This window comes from Chelonia mydas, chromosome 16 (genome assembly GCF_015237465.2).
Source record: "Chelonia mydas isolate rCheMyd1 chromosome 16, rCheMyd1.pri.v2, whole genome shotgun sequence".
NCBI lineage: Eukaryota > Metazoa > Chordata > Testudines > Cheloniidae > Chelonia > Chelonia mydas.
This window is the reverse complement of record NC_057857.1, coordinates 14295833-14321688: the sequence shown is the minus strand read 5'-3', so window position 1 is coordinate 14321688 and position 25856 is coordinate 14295833. Positions and strand designations below refer to the sequence as shown.

General features: G+C 50.0%; 1 protein-coding gene across 1 annotated transcript in view; it reads right to left on the bottom strand.

Moving 5' to 3' along the window:
* Positions 1–25856, bottom strand: part of ASS1 (argininosuccinate synthase 1) — a 78841-nt gene that overhangs the window by 51002 nt on the left and 1983 nt on the right. The window contains exons 2-7 of the mRNA XM_037879897.2: positions 19874–19924; positions 17762–17874; positions 14460–14528; positions 13164–13352; positions 7077–7133; positions 3772–3846 (exon numbers count right to left, since the gene is read on the bottom strand). Coding sequence (XP_037735825.1) covers positions 3772–3846; positions 7077–7133; positions 13164–13352; positions 14460–14528; positions 17762–17869 — 498 coding nt within the window. The 5' untranslated portion in view covers positions 17870–17874; positions 19874–19924. The remainder of the gene's footprint in view (positions 1–3771; positions 3847–7076; positions 7134–13163; positions 13353–14459; positions 14529–17761; positions 17875–19873; positions 19925–25856) is intronic.

Below are 25856 nucleotides of genomic sequence, written 5' to 3'. Positions count from 1 at the left end.
GAGCAGGGTCCATGAAACACGTCCAAGCTCCACAACCTGACAGAGGGGACCCTGTTCACACTCCAGCAGCCTGCTGATCCCTCCATTAGCTTTCAAGAGCTTGTTAGTCAATTAATGCTCTTCTTTGTTTATTCTTAATGAGCCATAATCACCAGCACAGGGTGGCCCTGAGGTAATGCTGTCTGCTAACAGCTCCCTTCCTCCAGCCCACTCCCCTGGAGCCTGTGCGCAGAAGAGCTCGAACGCTCGCACACTTGTTTCACAACTGTCCTCACACACACGCCCCTGCCTCCCTCCAATCATCCGCCAGCATCGCATCCTTTTCCTTCAGACCCTGAGTTTTCACAGGTTAACAGGACTTGAATGGAAAAATTAATTGGGTTTCCAATTAGAGTTTAAAAAACAAGCATTTCAATCTGAAATCCAGACCGGTTTCCAGTTCCCTGGTGTTATATGTGTTTTTTACAAAATGGTCACAACAGTTGTCACTTCAAAGTTGCGTTTGCCTTGGGCCGCTTAGCCCGAGACCAGGATCGATTCAGGAGTCTGATTCTGATCTCACACCAGTTTTAGGCTGGTGTCACACCACTGGCCTCAACCAAGTTACTCCGGATTTAGACCCAAGCCTGCAGACAAACATTTATGCACATGCTCAAAGTGCATGAATAGTCCCACAAGGCTAAAACTGGGCCGTATGAGATTGTAACGGAGAGGAGAGGGAGGCTCTCCGGGCCAGAGGCTCAGCTGGTGTAGGTCAGTGTAGCTCCACTGATGGCAATGATTTATACTAGCAGAAGACTGGGCCCTGCATATTTTTAAAATATCCTTTTCCGGGTTACTAAGCCATAGATCATTGACAGAGAAATGATGTAATAGACCTTTCACCATTTATGCCCTTTCAATACTGTGAGCCTGCAGGCATTCAAAAAATCCTGAGATTTTTAAAAATACGACAGTGTGGGTTACTTTAATTTGCCTTCTGATTTTTGAGCCTTTAAGGGTCAAGTTTTCCTCCACGCCAGGAGTGCTAGAAACACGATTTTAAAAATGGAAGCGGAGATTCTCACATCACATGACTCCAGGAGCTAAGGCTTGAAGACCCCCCCTCCCCCAAACAACCCGAGATTCACAATAAAGTTTGTTTACTTTTTGCATTTAACTGAGCTTGGGCATTGAAAGGTAGATCTGAGTGAACGTTATCCAGGTACATTATTTGATGAAAGCCATCATTAGTCAGCAAGTGGTTAATGTTCTCATATTGGACCAACTTCACTGAAACTAGACTTATCTGTTTTACTTCTGTTTATTGTCAGTTTCACTTACTTTTCCTCTGGCACCAGCCTAATGTTCCTGTATTTGGATTTCTGGCAATGTTCAAAGACAGATTTTAAAAACCCTCACACCCGACACCTGAGTTCTGTGAAATTTAAGACAGAAGTGCCACTATTTCTATTTGCGTTAGGTTTCCTAAAGCACCCATTTGATCACCTACTTCCAGAACTAAACTAAATGGACAGCATCAGATTACAAACATAAAACTAACTCCAGGGCCTGATCTGGCCAACACCCTTGTGATGCCAATGCTCACGTGAGTAAAGCTACATACGTGTGCCAGGCCCTGATCCTGCCACTCTTTACCCAGGTGCTTCACTTTACTCACATGAGCAGTAAAATTATCAAAGGCAATTTGGGCCCGATTTTCATCTTGTTGAGACCCCAATGGAACCCAGGTGTGTCAGATTAAACAGGTGCAGGATTGGGCCCTGCAAGAAGAGAACAGCTGATTTCTTCAGATCATGAAAGAATAGAAAACTCCTTTTGTCTGTACGTTAAAGAGAGGCCTGGAGCTCAAGTATCTCTGAGAGCTGTGTTTGCGACCCTGTCCTTTTAAATAGAGCTCCCAAACTGTGTTGGTGGGGTTTTGTTTTGGGGTTTTTGTGAGTTTTTTTGCTTTTATAAAGAGACACATACTATTTTCCATATAATAAAAACACAGCTCTCTTCCTAACTCTGCTGTTTGACAATTTGTTTGGCAACATATGGGAAGCTCTTGTAAACTGCCTTCTTAATAATAAAACAACAGATGGCAAACACAATCCTCAACACACAGCACTCTGGGGTTTAATGGGATGCTGAGGCCTCGGTCCATGCAGCGCATCCCCTCCAACTCAGCACCTTGGCGTCACAGATATTATCCAGCCAGCCTAGACGGCAGCTATTTAAAAACTGAAGCAATTTTCTGGTTTATGCACAGAGCTGCTTTTTCCCTTTTGATTGATTGAGCCCAGTTGTCAAGCATTTCCATGAAGTCGCTAAAAAAGAAAGGTACCCTGGTGGGCGCTTAAAGAACCTGATGAAAAACTTCTAATATGTTTTATTGCAACTTGTACTTCAAAAAGGAAGGGACGACAAAAGGGAAAATGTATTTGCTTTGTCTATTACGCAAGCCATTGAGCTGGGACCAGTTTCCTTGGCAAATGGATTACAATTAACATCCAGGTAATTACGGGCCATTAAAACACCACACACTCACACACCCTTGCATCCAGGAACAGCAGCAGAAATCTCACACAGAGCCAGTCTTAATTCCCACAATAGACATGAGAGATGGTGCTCAGCTAAATCCAGAGCACCTTTGCATTGGAAAACAAGAAGGAATCAAGACAATAATAACAATGAACAGCAACAGAACCCAGTTCTTTCATGGTGCTTTTCAACAGTAGACTGCCAAGCGTTTTACAAAAGGAGGGCAGTGTCATTATCCACATTTTACAGATGGGGAAACTGCGGCACGGCGGTTCAGTGACTTGACCAAGGTCACCCAGCAGGCCAGTGGCAGAGCCAGTAACAGAACCCAGATTTTCCCAAGCCCCAGTCCTGTGCTCGATCCACTAGGCCACACTGCATCATGAGGATTAAAGGGAGACTAAGGATGGGTGTGTGCTTTAAGTTACAGGATGGGGACTCGGAACACAGGATTCATTTCTCTGCCACAGACCCATGGGTGACCTTGAGCAGTTAATTCAGGGTGAAATCCTAAAGTCAATGGTAAAACTCCCATTGGGCCAAGATTTCACCCTTAATCTCTCTGGGCCTGACTGTCCACTGCCCTGCACCACGTGCCGTCATTCACCCCAGTGTACAGTGGGTGTAAAACGCTACCGCTCTGATTCCGCTCTGCATTGGTGTCAATGGCTGGACATCACGCAGGGCAACAGAGCGCCGGGCCATCTGGGCCTCAGCTCCACATCTGTAAAATGGGGAGAATTATCCTTCCTTCCTCCATACCTCCGCCTTGTCTAGTTTAGGACTGGGAGATTTTAGGGGGCAGGAATTGTCTCTTCCTACGCGTCTACGCAGAACCCAGCACGATGGGGCCCTGACCTTGGCCGGTGCCTCTTAATGCTACCCCCCAGTGCAATGAAGAGTGATAGATTTGGAGTGGGGCAGCCCAGTGGAACCACCGTGAGCTGCCACGCAGGAGACTTGGGGTCAGTTCCCGCCTCTTGCACTTCAGGGGAGGTTTTGCAGGCAATGTGCCGGGAGCACCTGGGCATTCCCCAGTCGGGTCACCTCCGGGCCAGTTAAGGAACAGCTAAGTGAATCTAATGTCGTCTCCATCCCCCGGGCAGAGCGAGAACTGTGACCATGGCCCAGAGGGTGGGACGGATTGGGGGACAACAGAGGCAAGAAAAGGCCTCCACGTCGGGGCAAAGGGCAAGTGCCATGAGGACGAGGGGCGCAGCTGACACCACGGAGGGGAGATCGTACCTTGGCATAGTCCATCAGGTCGTTGCGTCCGCGGAAGCGATTGTAGAACTCCGGCATCCTCCAGGGAGCGATGATCTGAGAGACGGGGCAGAGACAGACAGCGGGTTGAGCGAGGTTGCTTCTGCAGCATTTCAAATACAAGCCGCCAGAGGGAGGAGGCCAATTCCTCCATGTCCCTCAGCGGCAGCGGGTCCTTTCTGAGACCCCTGCTCGCACGCGTGGGCCAGCCCAGCCATGCAGAGATCCTGACCCACAAAGCCCCAGGCAAGCTCACACCCAGCAGCCCCAAGTCGGAAAGAGCTGCTCTGAGCCAGGGGACTCTGCCCTGCAGGCTAAAGCTCAGCTATGCAGTCAGTCGGTGGGAGGAAACCTACGTGGTGGAGAGTGGCACTCCCCTGGCCAAGGGGCCAGCCAGTTCTGAAGGGGCCTTTGCCCCGCTGAGTCCCCCTGGTGCAGGGGCACAGGGTTCAGACCCGCCCCAGCACCTGCCGTGGCCGTGAAAGCGAGCGCAAAGCCCCTGGCCTGATCACCCTCCACCCCCAGGCAAGGGTTCGGCTCTTCTGGTTTTTCTCCAGAAGCAAAGCACCGTGGTAAAGCCAGGCCTGCCCAGTGAGCAGGCAAACTTGCCACCTTCCCCTCCTTGCTGTGCTGGGGAAGGCCCTGGACTCTAGGTCCGGGAACGCCAAGGCTGCTGTCAGCCACAGACCAGGGAGCAGCCGCACGAGCTTCCCTCTGCCCAAGCACCTCAACCCGGAGGCAGAGGCTGCGTCCAGCGGCGAGAGAGGAGTTCAGGCTCTATGGCCCAGTCAGGCCTTCATCCCACCACCACAGCTGCTGGGCACGACGGTGGACAGAGCGGATGGACTGAGCGATCGCCCCCCTCATCCTCCCTCATCTGTGCAGCATGGCTTCATGTCTCCTCAGGACCTTCGTGACAGAGGGCCTGATTCTGCTCTAACTAACCTTGGTAATGCCACCGGCTGACAGGACACCTCCCGCCTTGCCCTTGGAGAGTGAGATCAGGGGGACGGGACAGGGTATTGAGAGGAATTTTACTGCGAGCCGGGAAATGCCGAGATGAGGAAGGTTTTGGGATTAGGAATAGTGTATATGGACCTGTCTCCACCCCACCCATCGCAGGAGCTTCCCCGGTTCAGATAAAAAGGAACCAAGTCAATCTTTGGAGGTTTAACGAGACCACAACTGAAGCCTGTTCCCTTTTGATTCTTCCCCAGTAATAATACTGCCCTCCCACACCAGTCCGTTTTCCCTCCACACCCTTCCGCAGACGAGTCACTATGATCCTTTTCCTCATCAGTACATCCGAATCCCAAACAGCATTGAGAGAATCAATCAGAACAGCCTCGCCGCCAGCAAAAGACACTGGGGACTAGTTTTGCAAGTTTCACAGAGCAGGGAGTGCGGCAAAGTGATTCTCATTGCCTGAAGCACACACCACATCCATCGGCAGAGATTTAATCTCCCCACACAAAGGTTGAGTAACCTGAGACCCTTCCAAGCTGCCACTGTAACCCTAACAAGCAGCAGAATATGCTTGTGGGGAGGGGGACGTGTCCATTATCCCACCAGCCGCTCAAGGCGGCTGCCTTGTTACTGTTTGTTTCACAGCACTGTGGTGTTTGGGGTAAAAATAGGTCAATTAAAGATCATTACAGCCCCCTCAAATGCCAAAACGTCACCTTGAGCAGCTGGCAGCTTGTTAAAGAGAAACTGAGTCGCTTGCGTCTGTGTTAAAAAATAAAGCTCCCAACAGCAGGTTATCCAGAGACCCTGCGCCTTTCCTTTCTCTCTGCAGGGCTAGTGAACAAGCTGACAGATCCTGGGCCCCGTCTGCACATTGGGAAGCACTAGTAGGATGAGGGGGCCTGGTGACAATGCCGCATTCAGATGTCTTCATGCATGTGGCATTCAGTGATCCAAAGACCACTCAAGACAATGGGGTCTTCCCCCAGGCTTTGGCTCAGGCCCTGAGCGAGGGGATTTGTGAGCAGTTACTCAGTGGAGTCTCTGGGGGTATTCAGTAACATCTGACTTGGGTGTGATGCTGGCAGCAAAGAGGTGTCACGAGGAGATCCCTAAAGGGCTGGCTGGTTGGGTCTGATCAGCACCCAAGTACAGATGCTTTCTTGGGTCTGCAGAGTTGGGACGGGAAAAATGAGAGAGAAGCCCAAGCTGCTAAACTGAAATCTGGGCCCAAACGGGCCCAAAGACCAAATCCTGGGGCTCTTGCAGGAGGTCCATGATGCTACCAGAAGAATGTCTTGTGATATCATGATGCTTCTCATCCCATCCAGAACTTGGATGAGCAGAGACAGCCAGGAATGCTACAGCGACTTAAGCCAACTTATTTCAAGCTCAGAAAAGGCTGGAGACCAGAGGTGTGGTCCAAGGTCTGGATGGGGGCAGGGCTTAGATTCTATCCAATCTGATTTGCCCATTTCTGGTCAGCTGACTAAGCACGATGAAAGCAAAACGGTGCTCGCTCCGTTATTAGACTTCTTGGGGTCCTCGAAAACCCCAAAGCTGAGGGCTAATTGGTGCTCCCCACCCCCCAGAAATTAAAGGTTTCCAGGCTTTATGGGCCACCTAAGCAATTCTGAACAATACACTCACCAGAGCTGCGCCAAATTATACATGTGTTTCAACAAAGATTTTAAATGGGCGGGGGGGGTGTGTGAAATTTTTTCCATTTTTCATTGAAAAACCAAATCCAAAAACTGAATTTTAATCAATTTTCAAAAACTAATTTAAAAAAAAAGTTATTTTTTCCCCCATTTTCCCCACTTCCTCCCCCTCCCGCACTTTCCAAATGGGGAAATGAAACAGAATGGGGGAGGAAGGGAAACATCTTTGGGTTTTTCGGTTTTTTTGTTGAAAACAGAAACTTTCAGAAGAAACAAACAAACATTTTCATGGGCTGGGGGCAGGTTTTTCCCCCATGAAAAGTGTTTTTGAAGTAAAATGTTCCGACTAGCGGCGACTTTAACACCCCGCAGGTGGCTGAGCTGGCAGAGGGAACCTAGCCATGGGCACTCATGTCAAAGCACTGAAGCTGGCCAACACAAAGTGAAACGGGGGCATCGAGCCATCTGAGGTCAAGGGTGGGGAACGCTGTTCCAGCATCTGCAATGTGGGAGTCATACCAGAATACACGAATAGACCCTTGTGCAGAGGGCAAATCTGACAGCCAGATACTCGAGACCCTTCCCCACACCAGTCAGACGTCCCGAAGGGAGCCTGTGACACGGCCATGCTTAATGGGAGCAGTAGTCCAAACGCCTTACCTTGATCTGAGGGCACAGAGCGTAACAGGTGAGCTCAAATCGAACCTGGTCATTCCCCTGAAACAGAACAGAGGGGAGTTTAGGAATGGCCCTGAGCCCCATCCCATGAGTTCAGACTTGGTGGCAAAGGCTGTGATCTTGGTCCACGCCACCACCAATGTATGAAGGAGACAACATCCCAGAGCCAGCCTACATGAAGCAAGCCTGTTGTCCCCACTCAGAGTTGAGGCTCGGTCTCTGGCCCCTCGCCGGGTGCCCCTGCCAGGGCCAAGGTCTGGGGCTATGCACGCCATCTCCAGGGGCTCAGGCTTAGGTGGAGAGGTCTTTGGGAGAGCAGATGAGATGCGAGAACATGAGTCTATCAAAACCAGTGACGCCTTGTGGATTTCCCAACCCACTGTGAGAGCAAGCGAGGGACAAGCCAGCATGCAGGCAATCATGTCCCCACCCAGTCCCAACGGCCTTTCCCTGGACAGGCCCTTGAAGGCCAAAGCCCAGCAGGACCCAAAGGGTGGGGAAGGTTTGGGGGAGGGACTGTGAAAGTCTCAGCAGATCAGATCCTCAGCTAGCCTAGCTCATAAAGCTTCCCCAGCTTCAACAAGACGAGGTTCTGGCCCAGTTACTCAATCTTCTGCCCCACTGTTGGCAAATAAAACAAGGAGGAAAACTCTGCAGCTTTGGATTGAAGAAGAGAAACTACAAAAATCGTCAATATTTCAACCAGGCCTAGGAAATGTGCAGTTATTGGAAAGAAGGGAAAAACCTGAATTAGGGAAAGAAGTGAGGGTTGGTCTGTCCACGCCCCCCATTTGCCATATTTCCTGGGACAGCAGCTAATGGGCAAGTAGCCCCTAAGTACACCACTGTAAGAGCATGAGAGCCAAAGAGACCCAGACAGTATCTGTCTCTAATTAACCTCCTCTCGCTGCAAGCACTAACCCATCTGTTTGAAAATGCCTGGAGAAGACGAATGCTGGCTCAGTGCCATGTCACAGCCATAGCGCTCCGTGCGTCTCCGCCTCAGCTCCTAGCCAGGCGCTACGCAGAGCTGGGAAAGTCAGCGATGGCCTTGCAATGCACTGTTGAGGCCAAGTCTTTGGCAGAACATGTGTGTTTGCACGGGGATGTGTAAGTCCATTCCAAGCTTGAGATACCTGTATTAATCATCCCCTGCCCTAGCACCCAGGAACCATAACAAGCAGTCTCTCAACAGGAGGTGCCATCTAGTTCGAATGAATAAACCCAAGGGTCTGCCACAATCCACTAACAAATCTGTGGCTGCTCAGGACTCCGATTCGTGCTATGCTGCCATTCAGAACTTCACGACAAAACAGGGATGGAACCCAGATCCTCCTCTACCAAAGCAAAAGGAGAATCTCCATTAGCTGCTAGCAATATAGGGCCTATGGCACACAGCTGAGCAGTTCTGGCTCCATCCACTAGAGGGTAGTGAGGTACATCAACATCTTATTCATGATGCTAGTTAACTGATGCCATGCATGTTTCCCTTGCATGGCCCCCAGAAGCGCACCAGGCTTGGGCACAGGCAGATGAGGGCCCTTCATTTGAGAAAGGTGCTCTTGGGCAGCAAATCATTACAAGGGGAACGCAGCCAATCTGAACTGTCCTGAAGGGACCTCCAGCTACGAGACCACTCAGGGCTTTCAGCCATAAAGATCCTGGATATTGCACAAGTAGCTAGACTGAGACAATCCCAGGTGGGAAAGACATTTGAAACGGAGGACTTGTCTACATGGGGAAATTTACCAGCACTACTATACTGGTATAATTCCTGCTGGGCACACTCTTTATATGGAATAAGAATGACCTTTTTTTGGTTTAGCTTAGGTCACTTCCAAACAGTTATTCTGGTAGAGTAATGCTAGTAAACTTCCCCATGTAGACAAGCCCCGAGACAGAGACTCCACCTTTAACTTGTGGTCTACGTATCTTGAATTCATCCGGATGCATCTACGTCCCATGGTGAAGGCTGAACAGTCGATTGGCGCCAGCACCGGGGACAGAACTGTGCCATGGGCAGGATGGCAGAACAGCACCAAGACGTTTTCACCAGTGTTTGCTAGGGTGGGAGGGAGGGGAGAGAGAAATAGCCTCCACATACATCAAGCAGTGCCCGTAGCACCATGGGTGTATTCCACCAAAGGTCTAGTTTTTAAATGTCACTTTAAAGGGCCAGATTTTCCCAACTAGCTGAGCTCCTCTCCCCACACGCACCCAAAGGGCCAAACTCTTTTGCCAACCTGGCCCTTTGGTGCCACGGGCCATCGCACGCAGCTGCAGTCCCACACCCAGCCTAGTGCAGCTGCTTGGCTTTAAACCAGAGCTACTCTCACTGAGGGCCCTGCCCCCTAGGAACAGGGGTGATTCGTGAGAGTCCAGGCAGGAGAGATGGCTGATGATCTGGTGGATCTGGACACCCATTCATTATCAGACGTTGCCAACAAGCTCCCTGGAAAGGGCTTCCCAATGAGGCCAGGTACCTTGGAGAGGGAGGGTTTGAGCAGCTCTGGGAGCTTCTAGGGGAAGAGAGATGACAAAGGCCCAATTTCCACCCACATCGCGGGCAAATGCGGCACCCCCTCTTCTCTAGATCAGGCTGGTTACGTTTGCTGCTGGGCCAAGGAGGCCCCCCCGGGACTATTACACACACGCACGTATTCCAGGGCACTCATTTCCCTTACAGGCCCCAAACAAGTCCATCTGCTCCCAAGACAGGGCGCTGCAGATGGTGCGCATTTAAGATGCTGGAGCCCCTGCTGCTGCCTCAGCCGGGGATAGCACGCTCCCGGGTCGAGTTACCAGCACACGCTCCCCCCGATCCAGCTTAATGGATGGGGGGGGGGGGAAGTTAGAGACTTGGCAGCAGCTTAGGGTGCAGCTTCCTTGCTGCTCGTGGACGCTGGAAGAGGGGGAGGAGGGTTGGTTTGTGCAATACCCAATAATGGAGGTGACATTTTAACTGGGAAGTGGGGAGCTGAGCTCAGTGCAGAGAGGAGGGATTTTTCCCTAGGTGCCACATCACTCAAGAGCGCCCTCTGGTGGATGGTTGGAAGAGGTGAGAGGCGGCTGAGTCTCCAAACAGAGTGACTGGGACACACCCACAAGGGGCTGCGCAAGAGGGGATATGGGAAATGCCCCAGCAGAAGCAATGGCTCATTCAGGCCTGTCTCCAGCACTGGCTAGTACCAGATGCTTCAAAATGCCATAAAATAAAATAACCCATCCCCCACACACACGGCACTGCACGAGGCAGGAAGCTTCTCCCTGTCTCCCGCTCCTGACCAGCTTACGAGAAGTAGTGATTTGAGAGCCCTAAAATGCTACCTGAGCCCGTATAATTGCAGGGGATATTGCTAGCTCCTCTGAGTCTTCTTCAGCTTGTTTGCCTCCAAAATGTCCTGCAGCAACAAGATACGCGGGCTGACGATTGCTACTGCGCCCAGGAGTCAGTTTAAGTATTCCCCGCTCACAGCTGGCCAGGTGGCAGCACTGCTGAAAAGGATCTGGGCTCCGAGTCGATCACACATTGAAATGAGGCAACGATGTGGCGCAATTGTGAAAAAAAACTAAGCTCATTCTGGGGTATATCAAGAGGAGTGTCAAGTGTAAGGCACGGGAGGTAATTGTCCCACTCTACTCAGCACTGGCGAGGCCTCCACTGGAGTACGGGGTCCAATTCCGGGCCCCCCGCTGTAGGAAGGATGTGGACAATTGGAGCGATTCCAAAGGAGAGCAACACAAACGATAAAAAGTTTTTAAAACCTGACCTATGAAGAAAGGTTACAAAAACTGAGCGCGCTTAGTCTTGAGAAACGAAGGCTGAGGGGGGGCCCGGTCACAGACATCAAGTGCGTTAAGGGTTGTTATGAAAGAGACGGGGATCAATAGTTCTTGCAGGCTGCTGCAGGTAGGACAAAAGTAACTGGCTTAATCTGCAGCGAGGGAGATTTAAGTTAGAAAGTTTTTCCTAATATCTAACCATAAAGGTAGGTTTACTTGGTCCTGCCTCAGTGCAGGTCCCTTCCAGCCCTACACATCTAGGATCCTAGGATGCTTTTCAGAATCCCTTTGCTTCTCTGTGGACCCTGGAGGTCTGATACCCCATCTGACTCTCCCAGGCTACATCATCACCTGGAGAACTCCGACATGCATCCAGCTTGGAAGCACAGAAGTTTTATAATGGTAACTACAGAGGAGCAGCCTCCAACCCACTCTGTCTCCAGGCCTCTTCTCGCCGTACGTTGCATGAACACTTTCCACAGAGGCTCTAACCTGGCCAACGACAAGTGGTGATAGTGTACGCAGGTTTAGAGACTTGTGGATTTTAGCAAGGAGGCAGGGGAGGGGGTGTTCCCCATTTGTGCAATGTTTCCCCTGTTGCAATTCACCATCAGGGGTTTGTTAGGGCTATGGAGGACAAGCAACTCCTAGCTGAAAGGAAAATGGAAACTGACCAGCCCTATGAGAAAGCTCCAGCTCGTTTTCCATAGGAAATAAAGTGACATCCCTCATTTGGTTTATATGGGCCGCTTCTCTCGCTGAGCTACACCCGTCCTGTGGTCTCTGTCTGCCTCTAGCGGGGAATCTCTGCATGTAACCTCCCGCTCTGTGGGTCAGTCAGCTAGCTACACCTGGCTACTGCCTTTCAATGCAGATTGCTAGCCCCCTCTAGTGCTAAATGCTGGCCAAAAAACTTTCCGATCTGGTATCAACATCTCTGCCCCCTCTCTACAGAACAATCCAGCCAAGGGGAACCAGCTCCATGGCTCTGAGATCACTCCAGCAATCCGTGTTTGCAGATGGATGAGAGAGAGAGATTGTTTTTTTAAAACGCCTTCCCCCTGGATCCGAACCAGGGTACCCAGGTTCCTCAGGCTTCTCCTACTGCTGAGGACTGACGGATCAGCCACAGCCCTGACTGAAGCCAGGGGCTTTGCAACACAGAGTTCAATGGGACAGCAAACCCATGCACAATAAAAAATAATGCCTAGCACCTTTCATCAGGCAATCTCAGAGTGCAGTACAATGGATGTCAGTGTCATTAACCCCATTCTACAGTTGGGGAAACTGAGGCACAGAGCGGGCAGTGACTTGCCCACAGCTACACAGCAGATCAGTGGCAGAGCCAGGAACAGGTCTCCTGGGTCCCAGTCCTGTGATCTGTCCACTAGGCCACTCTTTGGGTCAAAACAAACCTTTGGGCTCCCTACTAACCCACTACTGGAGTTCCCCAAGAATGCGACTGTGCTCTCACACCTGCTGAGCGCAGGGCGTGAGTTAACCCTCCATTTCTGAGCCTCACCCCAGCACCACAGGTTCCTTGACCAGCAGGGGGAGGGGGATGAGCAGTTCTCCCCCTCCCCCTCTGGCCCAGCACGCCACACTCAGCACCAAAACCGGGGATTGCTTCCCCAGGGGGCCCCTCACAGCCACAACGGCCCCAGTGCTGCAGCTGGTACAACACGGCTCGTTTCCCTCCCCCATCATCACCACCCTTTAAAATAAAACTCCTCCTCATCCAGGATTTGCGCTGTCAGTTGCCTGGCGGGGCCCAGGGAGCCAGGATTCTTCACCCCCTTCCGTGCAAACACAAGTTTTTTAAGTTTCTAACCAGAGCTGGGTGAAAATCAGAATTGCCATCCGGTGGAAAGCCTGTTATTTCCAGGGTTGTTTTAGACCCAAAGGAGGATGAAAGGTTGAAATATCAACAAAGGGATGAAATTGCCATGAGGCACCATGGCACCTCGGGCAGCCACAGATTGAGCTGACTCAAAACATGTCAGTTCCATTCAATAAGCCAGGACATTTGATCCGTTTTTTGTTGTTGTTTTTTTAAAGGAAAGTTCCCCAGCCAGTGCTAACTCTAACGGAAGTTGCAGGAGAGCTTCCAGCCAAGAGCCCGAAAGCAGGGACTTGCTCTGTGATAGTCAGCAAATCATATTTCTGTGCCTCAGTTTCCCCATCTATAAAGTGGTGGGGGTGGGGGAACTACTATCTACCAGCCTCGCATTCCTAGGCACCCAAAGCCCAGTCCCGCTGCCAGGCAATGGCCTGCCCTTCCTTTACCTTCCCGGTGGCTCCGTGGGAAACAAACTGGGCTCCCTCCTTCTGGGCAATTTCCACCTGCTTCCGTGCGATGCAAGGCCTAGCCAGCGAGGTGCCCAGGAGATACCTGTCTTCATACAGGGCATTGGCTTGAACCGCCAGCCAGATGAACTCCTCCACGAACTCCCTGCTGACATCTTCGATGTAAACCTGCACAATAAAGAGAGAGCCCCAAGCAATGAGGGTGGCCCAGGGCTCCTGCTGGGATAGGGTGCTGCTGGGGGGTAAAGATTCATTTATTCGATAGACAAAACATCCCCTAGGGGCTGTAACCCTGCTCCAACCACCTGCGTTTGAGGTCTTCCATAAACTGCACCTATAGATCTGACTAACTTCCTGGAGACAAAAGGCCAAATTTATCCCTGGAGAAGCATTATTGATTTCAGCGGAGGATGAAACCAGCCCAGTGTCACCAATGACTCATATAAGCATCTCCCCTTTTCCAGGTGCGGGTGAAAGGTTCTGGATCAACAACTGTAGAAACCAAAGGCCCTTTTCTAGTCCTAGAACAGATACATCATGGCAGTAGCACATGGTTCCCTGGGCTACCTCCCTCCGCTGGGAGATGGTCTGAGACCACCAAACAGGTGGGAATGACTGTAAGTCCTAGTCTGGATGTGAACCAGTGACACAGACAGAAAGGCTTTGTAGCTGGTCAACCATCCCTTCAACCCACCAGCCCTGAAATGACTGCTCCTCGTTTGTAAGGACACGAAGAAAGGTTTGAGAGGGAAAATAAACCAGAAATGCTGGGGAGGAGCAGAAGAAGAAAAAGAAAGGGACAGAGGGAAAAGAGGGAAGTGAGAAACAGAGAAGAAATATCGAAATTTGGCTGTAGAGAGGATTATAGAGGATTATAAATGATTAAGGAAACAAGAGAGACACATCGAGTTACGGATGTGGCTATGTGCAACGTCTCTTTGCATCTAGGATTTATTGGTGGTTTGGCCATTTATAGAGGGAAATCTCCGAAAACGTTTCTGACCTTGGGCAAAGAGGAGGGAGGACACCCCGCCAATCCCATTCAGAGTCTGGAGATGCCCCCAAAATTCTGAAAAGCCAGCAGATATGCAGCTCTCATTGGCCCAGTGGCAAAAGCCCTGTAATTATGGAGCTGAAGCAGCCAGAACTCTGGTCCTAACTCCTCAGGCGTGTGTATAATTTACATAGCACGCCTGTCCGTGAGCTGCAGGGATGGCATGATGACAGAACTGAGAACAGAGCTACGCCCGCAAGAGGCAACAGGGTTTGTGTTACCTTTCTGGCTCCCAGAGCTAACGCCTTCTTTCTTGCCTCTTCAAAGTTCTCATTTTGCCCAATGTTGGCCTGGAAGTAAAAATGAGAAAGAGATTGAGCAGCTCGGCCCCAGCCAGGATGGCAGCCCCTAGCCCATCAGCTTGGCCCCACCGGGCTCCTACTGACAAGTCTCAAGTACTCCAAGGCATGAAGGAACACACAGTCATTTGGCTTCTTGCCGTAAGAGGATGGGGGAGGAATCCCCTTAGGGACAGAAGGCTCCAGGCTGTGGCGATTTATCTGAGGCAGAGGTTAGAACACAGATCAACCCAGCCTTTCAAGCTGTGCTTTCCCTGGTCATTCCTAGCAAGCTGTACTGGTCATTCCTAGCAAGCTGTACTCCCCAGAGGTGCCACAAGATGAGCCCTGGAGGCTGCCTTACTCGGGAGACCCCCTAGGTCACCAGGTGCCCAGTGGGGAACATAAGAACAGCCATACTGGGCCAGACCAAAGGTCCATCAGGCTCAGCATCTTGTCCTCTGACAGTGGCCAATGCCAGGTGCCCCAAAGGGAATGAACAGACAGGTTATCATCAAGCGATCCATACCCTGTCACCTAATCCCAGCTTCTGGCAAACAGAGGCTAGGGACACTATTCCTGCCCATCCTGGCTAATAGCCATTGATGGACCTATCCTCCATGAATCTATCTAGCTCCCTTTTGAACCCTGTTATAGTATTTGCCTTCACAACACCCTCTGGCAAGGAGTTCCAGAGGTTGACAGTGCGTTGTGTGAAAAAATACTTTCTTCTGTTGTTTTAAACCTGCTACCTCTTAATTTCATTTGGTGGCCCCTTGTTCTCGTATTATGAGAAGGAGTAAATAACACTTCCTTATTTACTTTCTCTACAACACTCATGATTTTATAGACCTCAATCATATACCCCCTTAGTCGCCTCTTTCCCAAGCTGCAAAATCCCAGGCTTATTAATCTCTCCTCATATGGAAGCCGTTCCATACCCCTAATCATTTTTGTTGCCCTTTTCCGAAACTTTTCCAATTCCAAAAGATCTTTTTTGAGATGGGGCGACCACATCTGCAGGCAGTATTCAAGATGTGGGTGTACCATGGATTTATATAGAGGCAATATGATATTTTCTGTCTTATTGTTTATCCCTTTCTTAATGATTCCTAACATTGTTTGCTTTTTTGACTGCCGCTGCACATTGAGTGGATGTTTTCAGAGAACTATCCACAACGACTCCAAGATCTCTTTCTTGAGTGGTAACAGCTCATTTAGACCCCATCATTGTATATGTATTGGTAGGATTATGTTTTCCATAATCACTAAGCGTCACTAAGACTGTCTGGATTGAGTCGCTTGCATGGCAGGAAAAGCCAACGCACTGTCATGGAGATTTCAGTCCCCTCTACTAGACCGGTCCCAGCAGGACCATTTACGGCTGCACTGTTGAATCTTGCTCATCACCCAGCGTTAACAATGCTCATTTCTATTGACACTGACCAACACCCCCAGCCTAGGTGCAGCCACATCACCTCTCTAGCGCCCCTCTGCTCCTGCCCCTCAGCCACCAGGTGTACCCAACAGCACCCCCAGCCCAGAGTTAGAGTGGCATGGGACCCCCTTGCCTGCTGACTTCGTGCCTGTGCCCCTGGTTCATGGACAGCTGCTCTTTACCTCTCCGGTGCACTAGGGGGAATCTGTTTGTTTGCAGTCACTGTTGTACCTGCTCCATAGACTCAGATCCCCTTTTGACAAAGGCCTCCTTCCTGGCCATCTAAAGGAGACAGAGCCCTTGGCTAAGTCCTTTCACCTTGGGGACACTGGGAGTCTAGCCATCCGCCCCCAGCCGGGCAGGGTCTCTGCTCAGCAAGGCTGGCATGGCAGGTCTCACTCCAGCACTGCAAGGCTGATGTCCAGGCTTCTCCGTGGTCCCATTTTATTCAATTGGGAACAATGGCTCGAGAGGGGCCATCTCCCACTTGGCCACCGAATGTGCCAGCTGAGCAGAACCTCCCAGGTCACTGACCCGGGACGGGAACGTACTAGATAGTCAATATTTAACCAGCTACGGCAGCAGGGTCACAGCCGCTGCCTCGGCTCCTGCATGCAGAGATTAACGCAATAGGAAGAGCACTGTGTGTTTCCCCATATTATCTGGAGCTAGGACCCCACTGCCACCCTCACCCTGCCTCCACCCCACTAACCCTCTCACGCCCCAGAAGGGGCTATCGCTGGGTGGGAAGCAGCGTTTTTCTGTCGGGGAAATTCCAAGATACTGAAATGTTTTCTATTCCACAACGGAATGAAATTTTAAAAAAAGAAAGAAAGAAAAGAAAATGGAAATTTCCCTGCAAAAACAAAATTTTGAAAACTATTCAGTGCGGGTCGATGGAAGCCGTCTGGTCCCATTTCCACTGTTTAAACCAGTGGTTCTCAAACGTTTGTACTGGTGACCCCTTTCACACAGCAAGCCTCTGAGTGCGACCCCCCCTTATAAATTAAAAACACTTCTTTATATATTTGACACCATTATAAATGCTGGATGCAAAGCAGGGTTTGGGGTGCAGGCTGACAGCTCACGACCCCCGTATAATAACCTTGCGACCCCCTGAGGGGTCCCGACCCCCAATTTGAGAACCCCTGGTTTAAAAGATGTTTGATTAAAAAAAAAAAAAAAGGGGAATTTCAGTCTGAAAAATTGTTTTGAAATGAAAAGTCAAAACATTCCATCCCCCAATGGCCAAACCGCTCCACTTCCTTTTTTCCTGAGCAAAATTTCATCAGCATCTTCTAAGGTTTCCATTTTGATGAAAATGGGGTTTTCCACTGAAACAACATTTCAGACCCGCTCTAGCTGGTTCCCCCTCACCACGATCGCCTTGACCCCCTGACACCTGACAGGCCCCAGGCAGGGAAGCGGGGCCCTCCGAATCACATTCACTCCCGGGACACTTTGGACAGAGAAAAGAGCAGAGGATTGTTTTTTTTAAATAAGATCACGATTCTGTCACTCCAGGAGCCCAAGGCCCTGTAAGCGCGTCACCTCCCGGCTGCTGCGGTTAGACCTGGCACCATCGGGGCAGATGCTCACAGCAGCCCTGGAGCTAGCAAAAATGGCTATTTTCTGCCGTTTAGCGGAAAACCGAAAACCCCACCCCAGGGGGGCGCAGCCACTGCTTTTTAGAGTCTGTCGCTTTTCTAGAGCCTGCAAGAGACGGGCTAGAGAGTGTCAGGAAAAGATGGGGGGGCAGGAGGGGGGCGGCAGAGAGAGGAAGCATGAGGCAACATGAGCTCCTCACCAGATAAGCGATGACATCATAGCCTTGCTCCTTCAGCCACACCAGGATGCAGGAGGTGTCCAGGCCACCGCTGTAGGCAAGAACCACTGTGCCCTTGGACTGAGACATCGCGTCTGGGGAAAGCAGGGAGACCCAGTCATTTACTTGCCGCTGTGAGGGATCCACCAGTGCTCCACCACAGACAAGGCCTCCGCCCCTCAGCCCAGCACAGAAGGGAGCTTGTCTAGTTAACCCTGAGGCCACTATTGTTATTCCCACTTTACACAGAGGGGAAACTGAGGCACCAAGCAGGGCTGTGACTAAGCCCAAGGTAATCCAGCCAGTAAGTAGCAGAGCTGAATCTAGGAACCCAGGAGTCCTGGTTCCACGCGCTGTTCTCTAGGCTGCTCTCTCCCAGAGCTGTGATTCCAACTCTGGGATTCGCCCGATAATTAAAAACCACAGACTCTTTGACTAGAAACCCTCATTCAGAGCCAGAGCACCACTTTGCCTGGGAAGGGAGACAACAGTATCAGTCAGAGACAGAAACTCTTCAGCCCCCTGCTGGGGTCGCATACAACAGCCTGGTTTATTTCTCAAGTAGGAGGGCAGAGTGAGCCTGCCAGGGGAACAGGAGACATTCATCCAGCAGCAGACAGGGGACCCAGGGGATGAAACATATTTAGATTTTCAAAGAGCTTTCAATGGGTCCTTCAGAAGAGATCTGGGGAATGAGTAACCAGCCTGTGAGGAGCAAAGTCCCCTTGCAGATTAAACACTCCTTAAATGGCAGAGACCAATGGGGTGCAGCGAGCTAGAGTCTCTGTGGGCAACAAGAAAAGGAGGACTTGTGGCACCTTAGAGACTAACCAATTTATTTGAGCATGAGCTTTCGTGAGCTACAGCTCACTTCATTGGAAGCTCATGCTCAAATAAATTGGTTAGTCTCTAAGGTGCCACAAGTACTCCTTTTCTTTTTGCAAATACAGACTAACACGGCTGCTACTCTGAAACCTGTCATTATGTGGGCAACAGAAATGTTAATGGCAGGATATGTGCTGGGAAGAGGGCTCTATAATATAGCCAAACCTCCCATGAACCTAGGTAAGTGCTGCAATGAACCTGGCATGTGCACCACTGCCCCCCACTGGATAAAATCAGAACCGTCCACCAGTGTCAAAGGCCTCATACTGCTAGTGGAGATTCTCCCGGAGCTCAAGTGGAGGTTGTCCCTGGTGTTGCCATGAAGCTGAACCTGACAGCACAGTAACACCCGTGAGGTCCCATGTAGCTGTGGACTTGTTAGCGCTTGGTGCAGACTCACTCCAGTTTAAATACTGCTCTGCGTCCTTTGGCCTTAGCATGCTGGTTTATGGTGATCACGTTTTATTCACTTGAAAGTGGCGGCAAAGCAAGTTTCAAACTCCGCCGAGGCTGAGACGCACAGAAAGCCAATTTTAAACAAGCCAGCAAGTGAGCCAGCCACACTTCTGAGCAACTCTCCCCCCAGCTAGGACCATGCATGCCACTTAAACTAGTACAGCATGGAGTCCAATGACAGGACGTTATAACTAACCTCCCTGAAGGGCGCTCAGCAAGTCACTGGGTTACATAACGTAACCGGGTTTTCATTACCCAGACAGTGGTTTAACTTTTGCCCTTTATTTGCTGCCACTTTCTCAAGCCGGGCAAGGTACAAAAGGGCCAACACACACTGCAACTGCACTGCTCCAACACAAAGCAGGATTTACACTGGATGCAGTACGGCATTCAGCTGCATAGGCATGAACCCCACCCTGCTTCAGTGCAGAAAGCCCATCTCCAGGGAGTTGCACAGTGTCATGACCTCCATGGAGGTCAGATGATGCAAATTTCTCTAATGTCCCCAGGGCCTTAGATCCTAGCTGACAGGCTCCGGGGGATGGGGTAGGGGGGTTCCTTCACCACTGTTTTTTCCATTCCTAACTAAAGCATTTCTCCTGATCGGTCTGATGGTTGGGTAGCTGCACAGAAGCAGAGAGATCACCGAGAGTCCCACGACTCCACCTAGCTACCTGGTTTACACGAAAACTGCAGCCAGGCACAGAGACCACAAAAGAAACAAGAAATGCAAAAAGCAGCTTGGCCCATTACCTTTCTTTGATGGACGAGCAGAACTCCTTCCTCAAGCAGTCAGCAAATGTCCTGAAAAAGAGGTAAGCGAATGAGACCAATATATCCAACTGTACATGAAAAGGCCACAAGGAAGAACAATTTAGATGGAATCCTAATCATGACCAGGCACGCCAGCTGCCTGCTCGGAGACATGGCAGGGCTAAAGCAGATCTGAACATTTCGCATTGGCAGGATGGTACATGACCCTGATCTCACACGTGGCAGTGGCAGTCAGGATTGGAGGATCTGCACCACTAGGACAGAATGTTGATCCTGCTTCCCCCAGCAGCCGTCACCCTTCATAACTCCATGCACCCAGCCAAGTGTGAAATGCTGCGGGTGGAGGGCTGGGTGGGGGGAGAAGGACAGGACACATGCCTGTGGTGGCAGCGTAAACAGAATCCACAGAGACATTCCCAAGCATTGTCTTCCTATTACTTACACACACACACACACACACACACACACACACACACCACAATTCCAAAAAGGGAAAGACTCCAAATAGGGAAACTGAGGCAGGGGCTGAGAGGGGCAGGGACTTGACCAAGGGGACCTGGGCCTCATTTATACTGGGAAAAAGCACCATGTTAGAAAACTTGCACAATGCTAGCCACCATTTGTCCACACAAAGGACAAGCTGTATTTAAAAACATGCTAGCTTGTCCTAGTAGATCCCAGGATTAACTACCAACCTGCTAACAGGAAGCCCCTAATTCCACAATGACCGGGTGTGAAAGTAGAATGAATTATATTGAAATTATAATTCATTAAAGAAATGCTACTTGAAGGGTTTGTCGAAATATAGTTGTCAGGAAGAGAAACATTAAGGAGTGTGAGACAATGGGTCCTCAAACTAATTAACTTAGAGCTCCTACTGAGCTAGGAGATTGGTAAACGTTAGTATGCAAATAAGATATGTATGTATATTTGTCAGTTTCTGCTTTCTTTTGTCTCTTATGTTAAATTGGCTTTGGCTTAGCTGTATAAATAAGTTATCTTGAGCCTCAGAGAGGGGCTCACATCTGGGTGCATTAGCAAAGCGCTTTGCTAATAAACAGAGTGGTCTGACAAATTATGTGAGTCCTGAATCTGACTTTGACACAGTGCAGCAGGGGGCACGCTGGGTGTGGTGATCGGGATAAACCGTCAGAGTGTGGAAGGGAAGCCAAGTGCTACTTCGGAGGCTGTCGGAAAATGGCACTCTTTAGAGGAATGCGTCTACACTTAGAGCTGGGTTTGAGTCCCAGCTGGAGGAGACATACTCCCTGCTAGCTGTCAGCGAGCTAGTGCGCTAACATCAGAGTGCAGCCGCGGCGGCGTGAGCAGCGGGACAGGCTAGCTGCCCCCGAGCGTGCGCCCATCCGAGCCCCTAGGCGCATACTTGGGGCAGCTGGCCCGTCCCACTGCTCGCGCTGCCACGGCTACATTCTGATTTTAGTGCGTGGAGAGCTAGCACAAGCGTATCTCATTGGGCCGGGAATCACACTCAAGCACAGACATCCCAAGGACTTACTCATCTGGAGCATGACTGCCATGGAACCCCCTGGTTCTGGGGCGCCTCATCGGAGCTCAGGGGAACGAAAGCCAGTGCCCACGCGTGCTAGCCGACCCTTTCCCAGAGTCTCTTAGCAGCAGAGCTGGTGGAGATGCTCATTAAACAATGTTCATGCTGGTGACAAACCCTCCGCCGATTTCCACAAGGTGACCCGCTACTCTCAAACCTACGTCCTCTGGTGTAAGGTCCAATTCTGCCTTAGCAGACAGTCTGGGTTCAGCCCAAGGCTGCTGACCTCACTGTCAATTAGTGTGCTGTCGGGGCTTGGTGCTCGGACAGGAACAGGTCAGGCACACAACGGGGCCGGGAACCTGCCGCTGCCCGCAGTCCCTGCTGCCAATGCCCGGAATCAGCGTTTCATTCATGATTCCGTGCAGTGACTTGGATGAGAGGGGCGTGTGCGCGCTGGTTCAGGCTAAACAGGAAATTGCCCAGCCCTGTCTGAGTGCCCGAAATGTGGACAATCCCAGTGCAAAGTCACTTTCACTTCTGCCTAGAGGCAAGGGGTCAAATGTATTGCTGAGGTAAAGTCGGCAGAGCTCCATTAAAGCCCATGGGGCCTTGCCACTCTATACCCGTAGTGAGTCTGGCTTAGTGCTGTCAGTTTCTAAATGAAAAACAGGCAGATTTAGTAACCAGTACATCCCACATGCCCAGCAATGACTCAGCTTCCCCGAACCTTCCCTTCAGCCCTTCCTGATTTCATCATTAGCCAGCCACTCCCAGAGCAGGTGGGGCAGGCTGGGATTAAGAGGGGAATTTTCAGAAGAACCTAAAACACCAGCTGGCAGCTCACGGAGCATTTTCAGAGAAATGTTTTATTTCACAGTAATTCTGGGTGTACCCTCTGTCCCTTTTGATGAGACAGGACGTTTACACCAGGGCAGGAGTTTTGTTTCTTAATGGACTAGGTCAACAATGATGATAATCTCCATGCAGACAATGTTTCTCTGTCATACAATAGCCCCTTGTGTCCTTTGAGTGAATTTAGTGCTGGGAAAAAGTGCCCTGGAGAACACAGCCCTGCCTTTATCCACAGAAAAGGGACGGGACCCAGAACAACCACTGCTAGGAATGACGAGGGAGTTTAGCCTCTGTGGTCCAGTCTTTGCTTTCTCTTCTGAAATTGCCAGTTAGTACCAGCTGTGGTGTTTATGAAGCTGATCAACATATGCTGGCTAGCAGATATATCTCATATTAATAATATGTATTTGCCACACCACAGACACGTTAGTATGCATTAAGCACAAATAATACAGCTGTATAGCCTAAATTGGCCTATACCTTGACTATAATCCTGTTCTCTTATGCTAAGTATCCCATAACACCTTGCATTAGCTGAAGTAAGCTTTGGCATAAGCAGATAGGGAACTTGTCAAAATCAAGGCATATTTGTTCTGTCTCTTAGTATAAGCTAGGGAAATACCTTCACAGACCAGTACCTGAAACCTTAGTTTCCAAAACAAAGTTAAGGAAGAAACAGAACAAGTTAGGGAACTGGGACATATGGGTTGGATTTTTGTGACGTGTAAAGAGATGCATAACTCATATAAACTACCATATAAATACCACCAGCTGGAATGTGTCACTTTGGGAGCGTACCTCCTGCATAAAGTGAATGTAACAGTGCCGGGCACTTGTCTTATAAGATCTGACCTGAGACACACATGCCCCCACAAAGTACACCCCCAAACTCAGTCAACACAGGCCACTAATCACCATCAGGATGTTTATTTGGCCACTAATGACTTATTCTAGATTTAAACAGAGGACGCAGAGATGCATACACTATTACCAGCAACCTGAGCCATCCTGGTCCCATCAGAAGGGACAGCAGTAAAACGAATAGCTCTGCCAGCCAAAGGACAATACCTGGCTCAGGTCATTGTCACTGGAAACTAAACTGACACCACCAGCTCACTGTGTCACAGGCAAAGGAGCCTGCCAATTGAAACAGCGTTTAGTGAATACTGATGTGTGGGGGTATGAATTGGCAAGCTATGGGTTTAAAACGCCAGCACCCATTAACAGTCCCCTGAGCCTTCATTAACTTCCTCTTAATGACCCATCTTGGAGTCTAAATGCCACCAAGCCCAGGAGATTACCAAATATACGCCTGTCACTGACCACAGTCCTCTGGGGTCTCCACACCAATCTCTACTAGGAAACATGCCAGCATTGAAATGGATAAGGCTCCTGCTTATTGAAAGAGCAGGAAACTCGTAAATTTCAATTCCACCATCTCCAGGAGAGAGCTGTCAGGATGAGCAAAGGGGACAGGGATAGTCACATGTTTGCAATCTCAACAAACCCCGCTTCCTGGGGCGTGAGGATAAGGGTCTCCCATCTGGGATGCTCACACTTGTTGCAGTCTCTGTTGAGAGAGATGGTTTTACTATCAAAGAACCATTTTCCAACAGAACACATCTGTGAGATGGCGGGGCCACATTCTGGGGCCTTCAAACTCAAGTGCCTCTTTCAAAAGTTTCACCAGTTCCTGGTGTGACTTCCCTACTAATAGTCACACAATCTTTTCCACTGCAGCCCACTGGAACCTCCCAGACAATGATCTCAGCGTCAGAATAAACAGGTGGAGCAGGCAAGCCCCTTAGTAATAACAGTACTTAGTTCTTTGCATCACCTCCGGCATTTACACATCAGAATAAATTCACAACTATCCCTGTGAGGTAGTGTGACGCTCTGTACCTCAGGGGGACACCCCAGACCCCCCCCCATGTTCATCTTTATAAAATGATTCTGTGGTATCCAATGCAAAGATTGTCACGTCGGGTGTCTTCGGAAGGCTCACGATGCACTGAGCATGGTCGTTACAGTGATGTTATAGTAATTGTTACAGTAATGTTATATTAAGGTTATAGGTTATAATTTCATGTATATAGTTATGAGGTTGAAAATGTATCCTCATGGCTTAAAGTAAGCCCATGCAAAAACTCTCCAAGGACAGAGAGGCAGTTCACACCGCATCAGGGCATGGATGGGACAAACCCAGCCCAGCCTCACAGGAACAATGGACACTGGCTTAGGCAGCAACAGTCACCCCCTTCCTTTGGGTAGTTTGGGACTGCAATGAGGTAATGTTCACCTGACTCTGAAGGGGCAGGGGGGCAAAGCCAAGAGGAAAGAAAGGACATGATAAAAGGGAGAGACATTTTGCCATGCTCTCTCTCTTCCACCTACATCTTCAGACACCACCACCATCAAGCAACTGAACCACTGATCAAAGGGGAGAGCCTGTCTGAAGAGCCAGCCTGTGGTGAAAAGCATCGAAGTTTGTAAGGACAGTGAAAGTGTTAAGATCAGCTTAGAATGCATTTTGTTTTTATTTCATTTGACCAAATCTGACTTGTTATGCTTTGACTTATAATCACTTAAATCTACATTTATAGTTAATAAATCTGTTTGTTTATTCTACCTGAAGCAGTGCATTTGGTTTGCAGTGTGTCAGAAACTCCCCTTGGTATAACAAGCCTGGTACATACCCATTTCTTTGTTTAATTGACAAACTTATATAAGCTTGCAGGGTCCAATGGGCATAACTGGACACTGCAAGATGGAGGTTCCGAGGGTTGTTTCTGGGATCGGAGATATTGGCTACTGTCATTCTGGGAGCAGCTGACATGCCAGAGGCCAGAGGCTATGCGTGAACAGCCCAGAGTGGGGGTTCTCACAGCAGAGCAGGGTAAGGCTGGCTCCCAGAGTCAAGGATTGGAGTGGCCTAGCAGATCACTGGTCCAAACAACACCAGAGGGGAATGTTACAGGTAGATACTATTATCCCCAATGGATGGGGAGACCGAGCCAGAGAAATGAAGGTCAGAATACTGTGGGTGCTGGGCTCTTAATAACCAAGCCGTGAAGTTTTGAAAACCTGGCCCTCAGGGACTTGCAAAGACAAACCAGAGAGAGGACGTGTGTGTTAGAGTTGGGATGAGAACCCAGGAGTTCTGGGTCCCACCTTGGTGTTCATAGGCTGCATAAGTCACTGCGAGAAACACAGGGATGATTTTCAAGCACCTGTCCTCCTCAATGAAGGGTGAGGGAAATGCAGGGCATTGGGGAGATTTGGAGCAGGGTTGTTCTCTATGCAGTCTGGATCACCACAGGTTCCTGCAAGGAGGCAGTGACTCAAAGCTTCTTGCACCTGGGGATCATGCCAAGAAAGGCCGAGCCTGGCCAGGAAGGGAGAGGTATTTCCTGCATTTGACGGAGGGTGTCGGGTGAGGTCAAATAGCCGTTGATTTCAACAACCAGCCCTGGGCAAAGGCAGATGTGAGTTTGCCTTCCAGACACACCTGCCCACCCCGCACTATGCCAGGCTAACTGCTCTTGGCACGGAGAGTAAGGAGGGAGGGGAGAGGCGGGGTGGGTGGTGGAAATTCCCTGT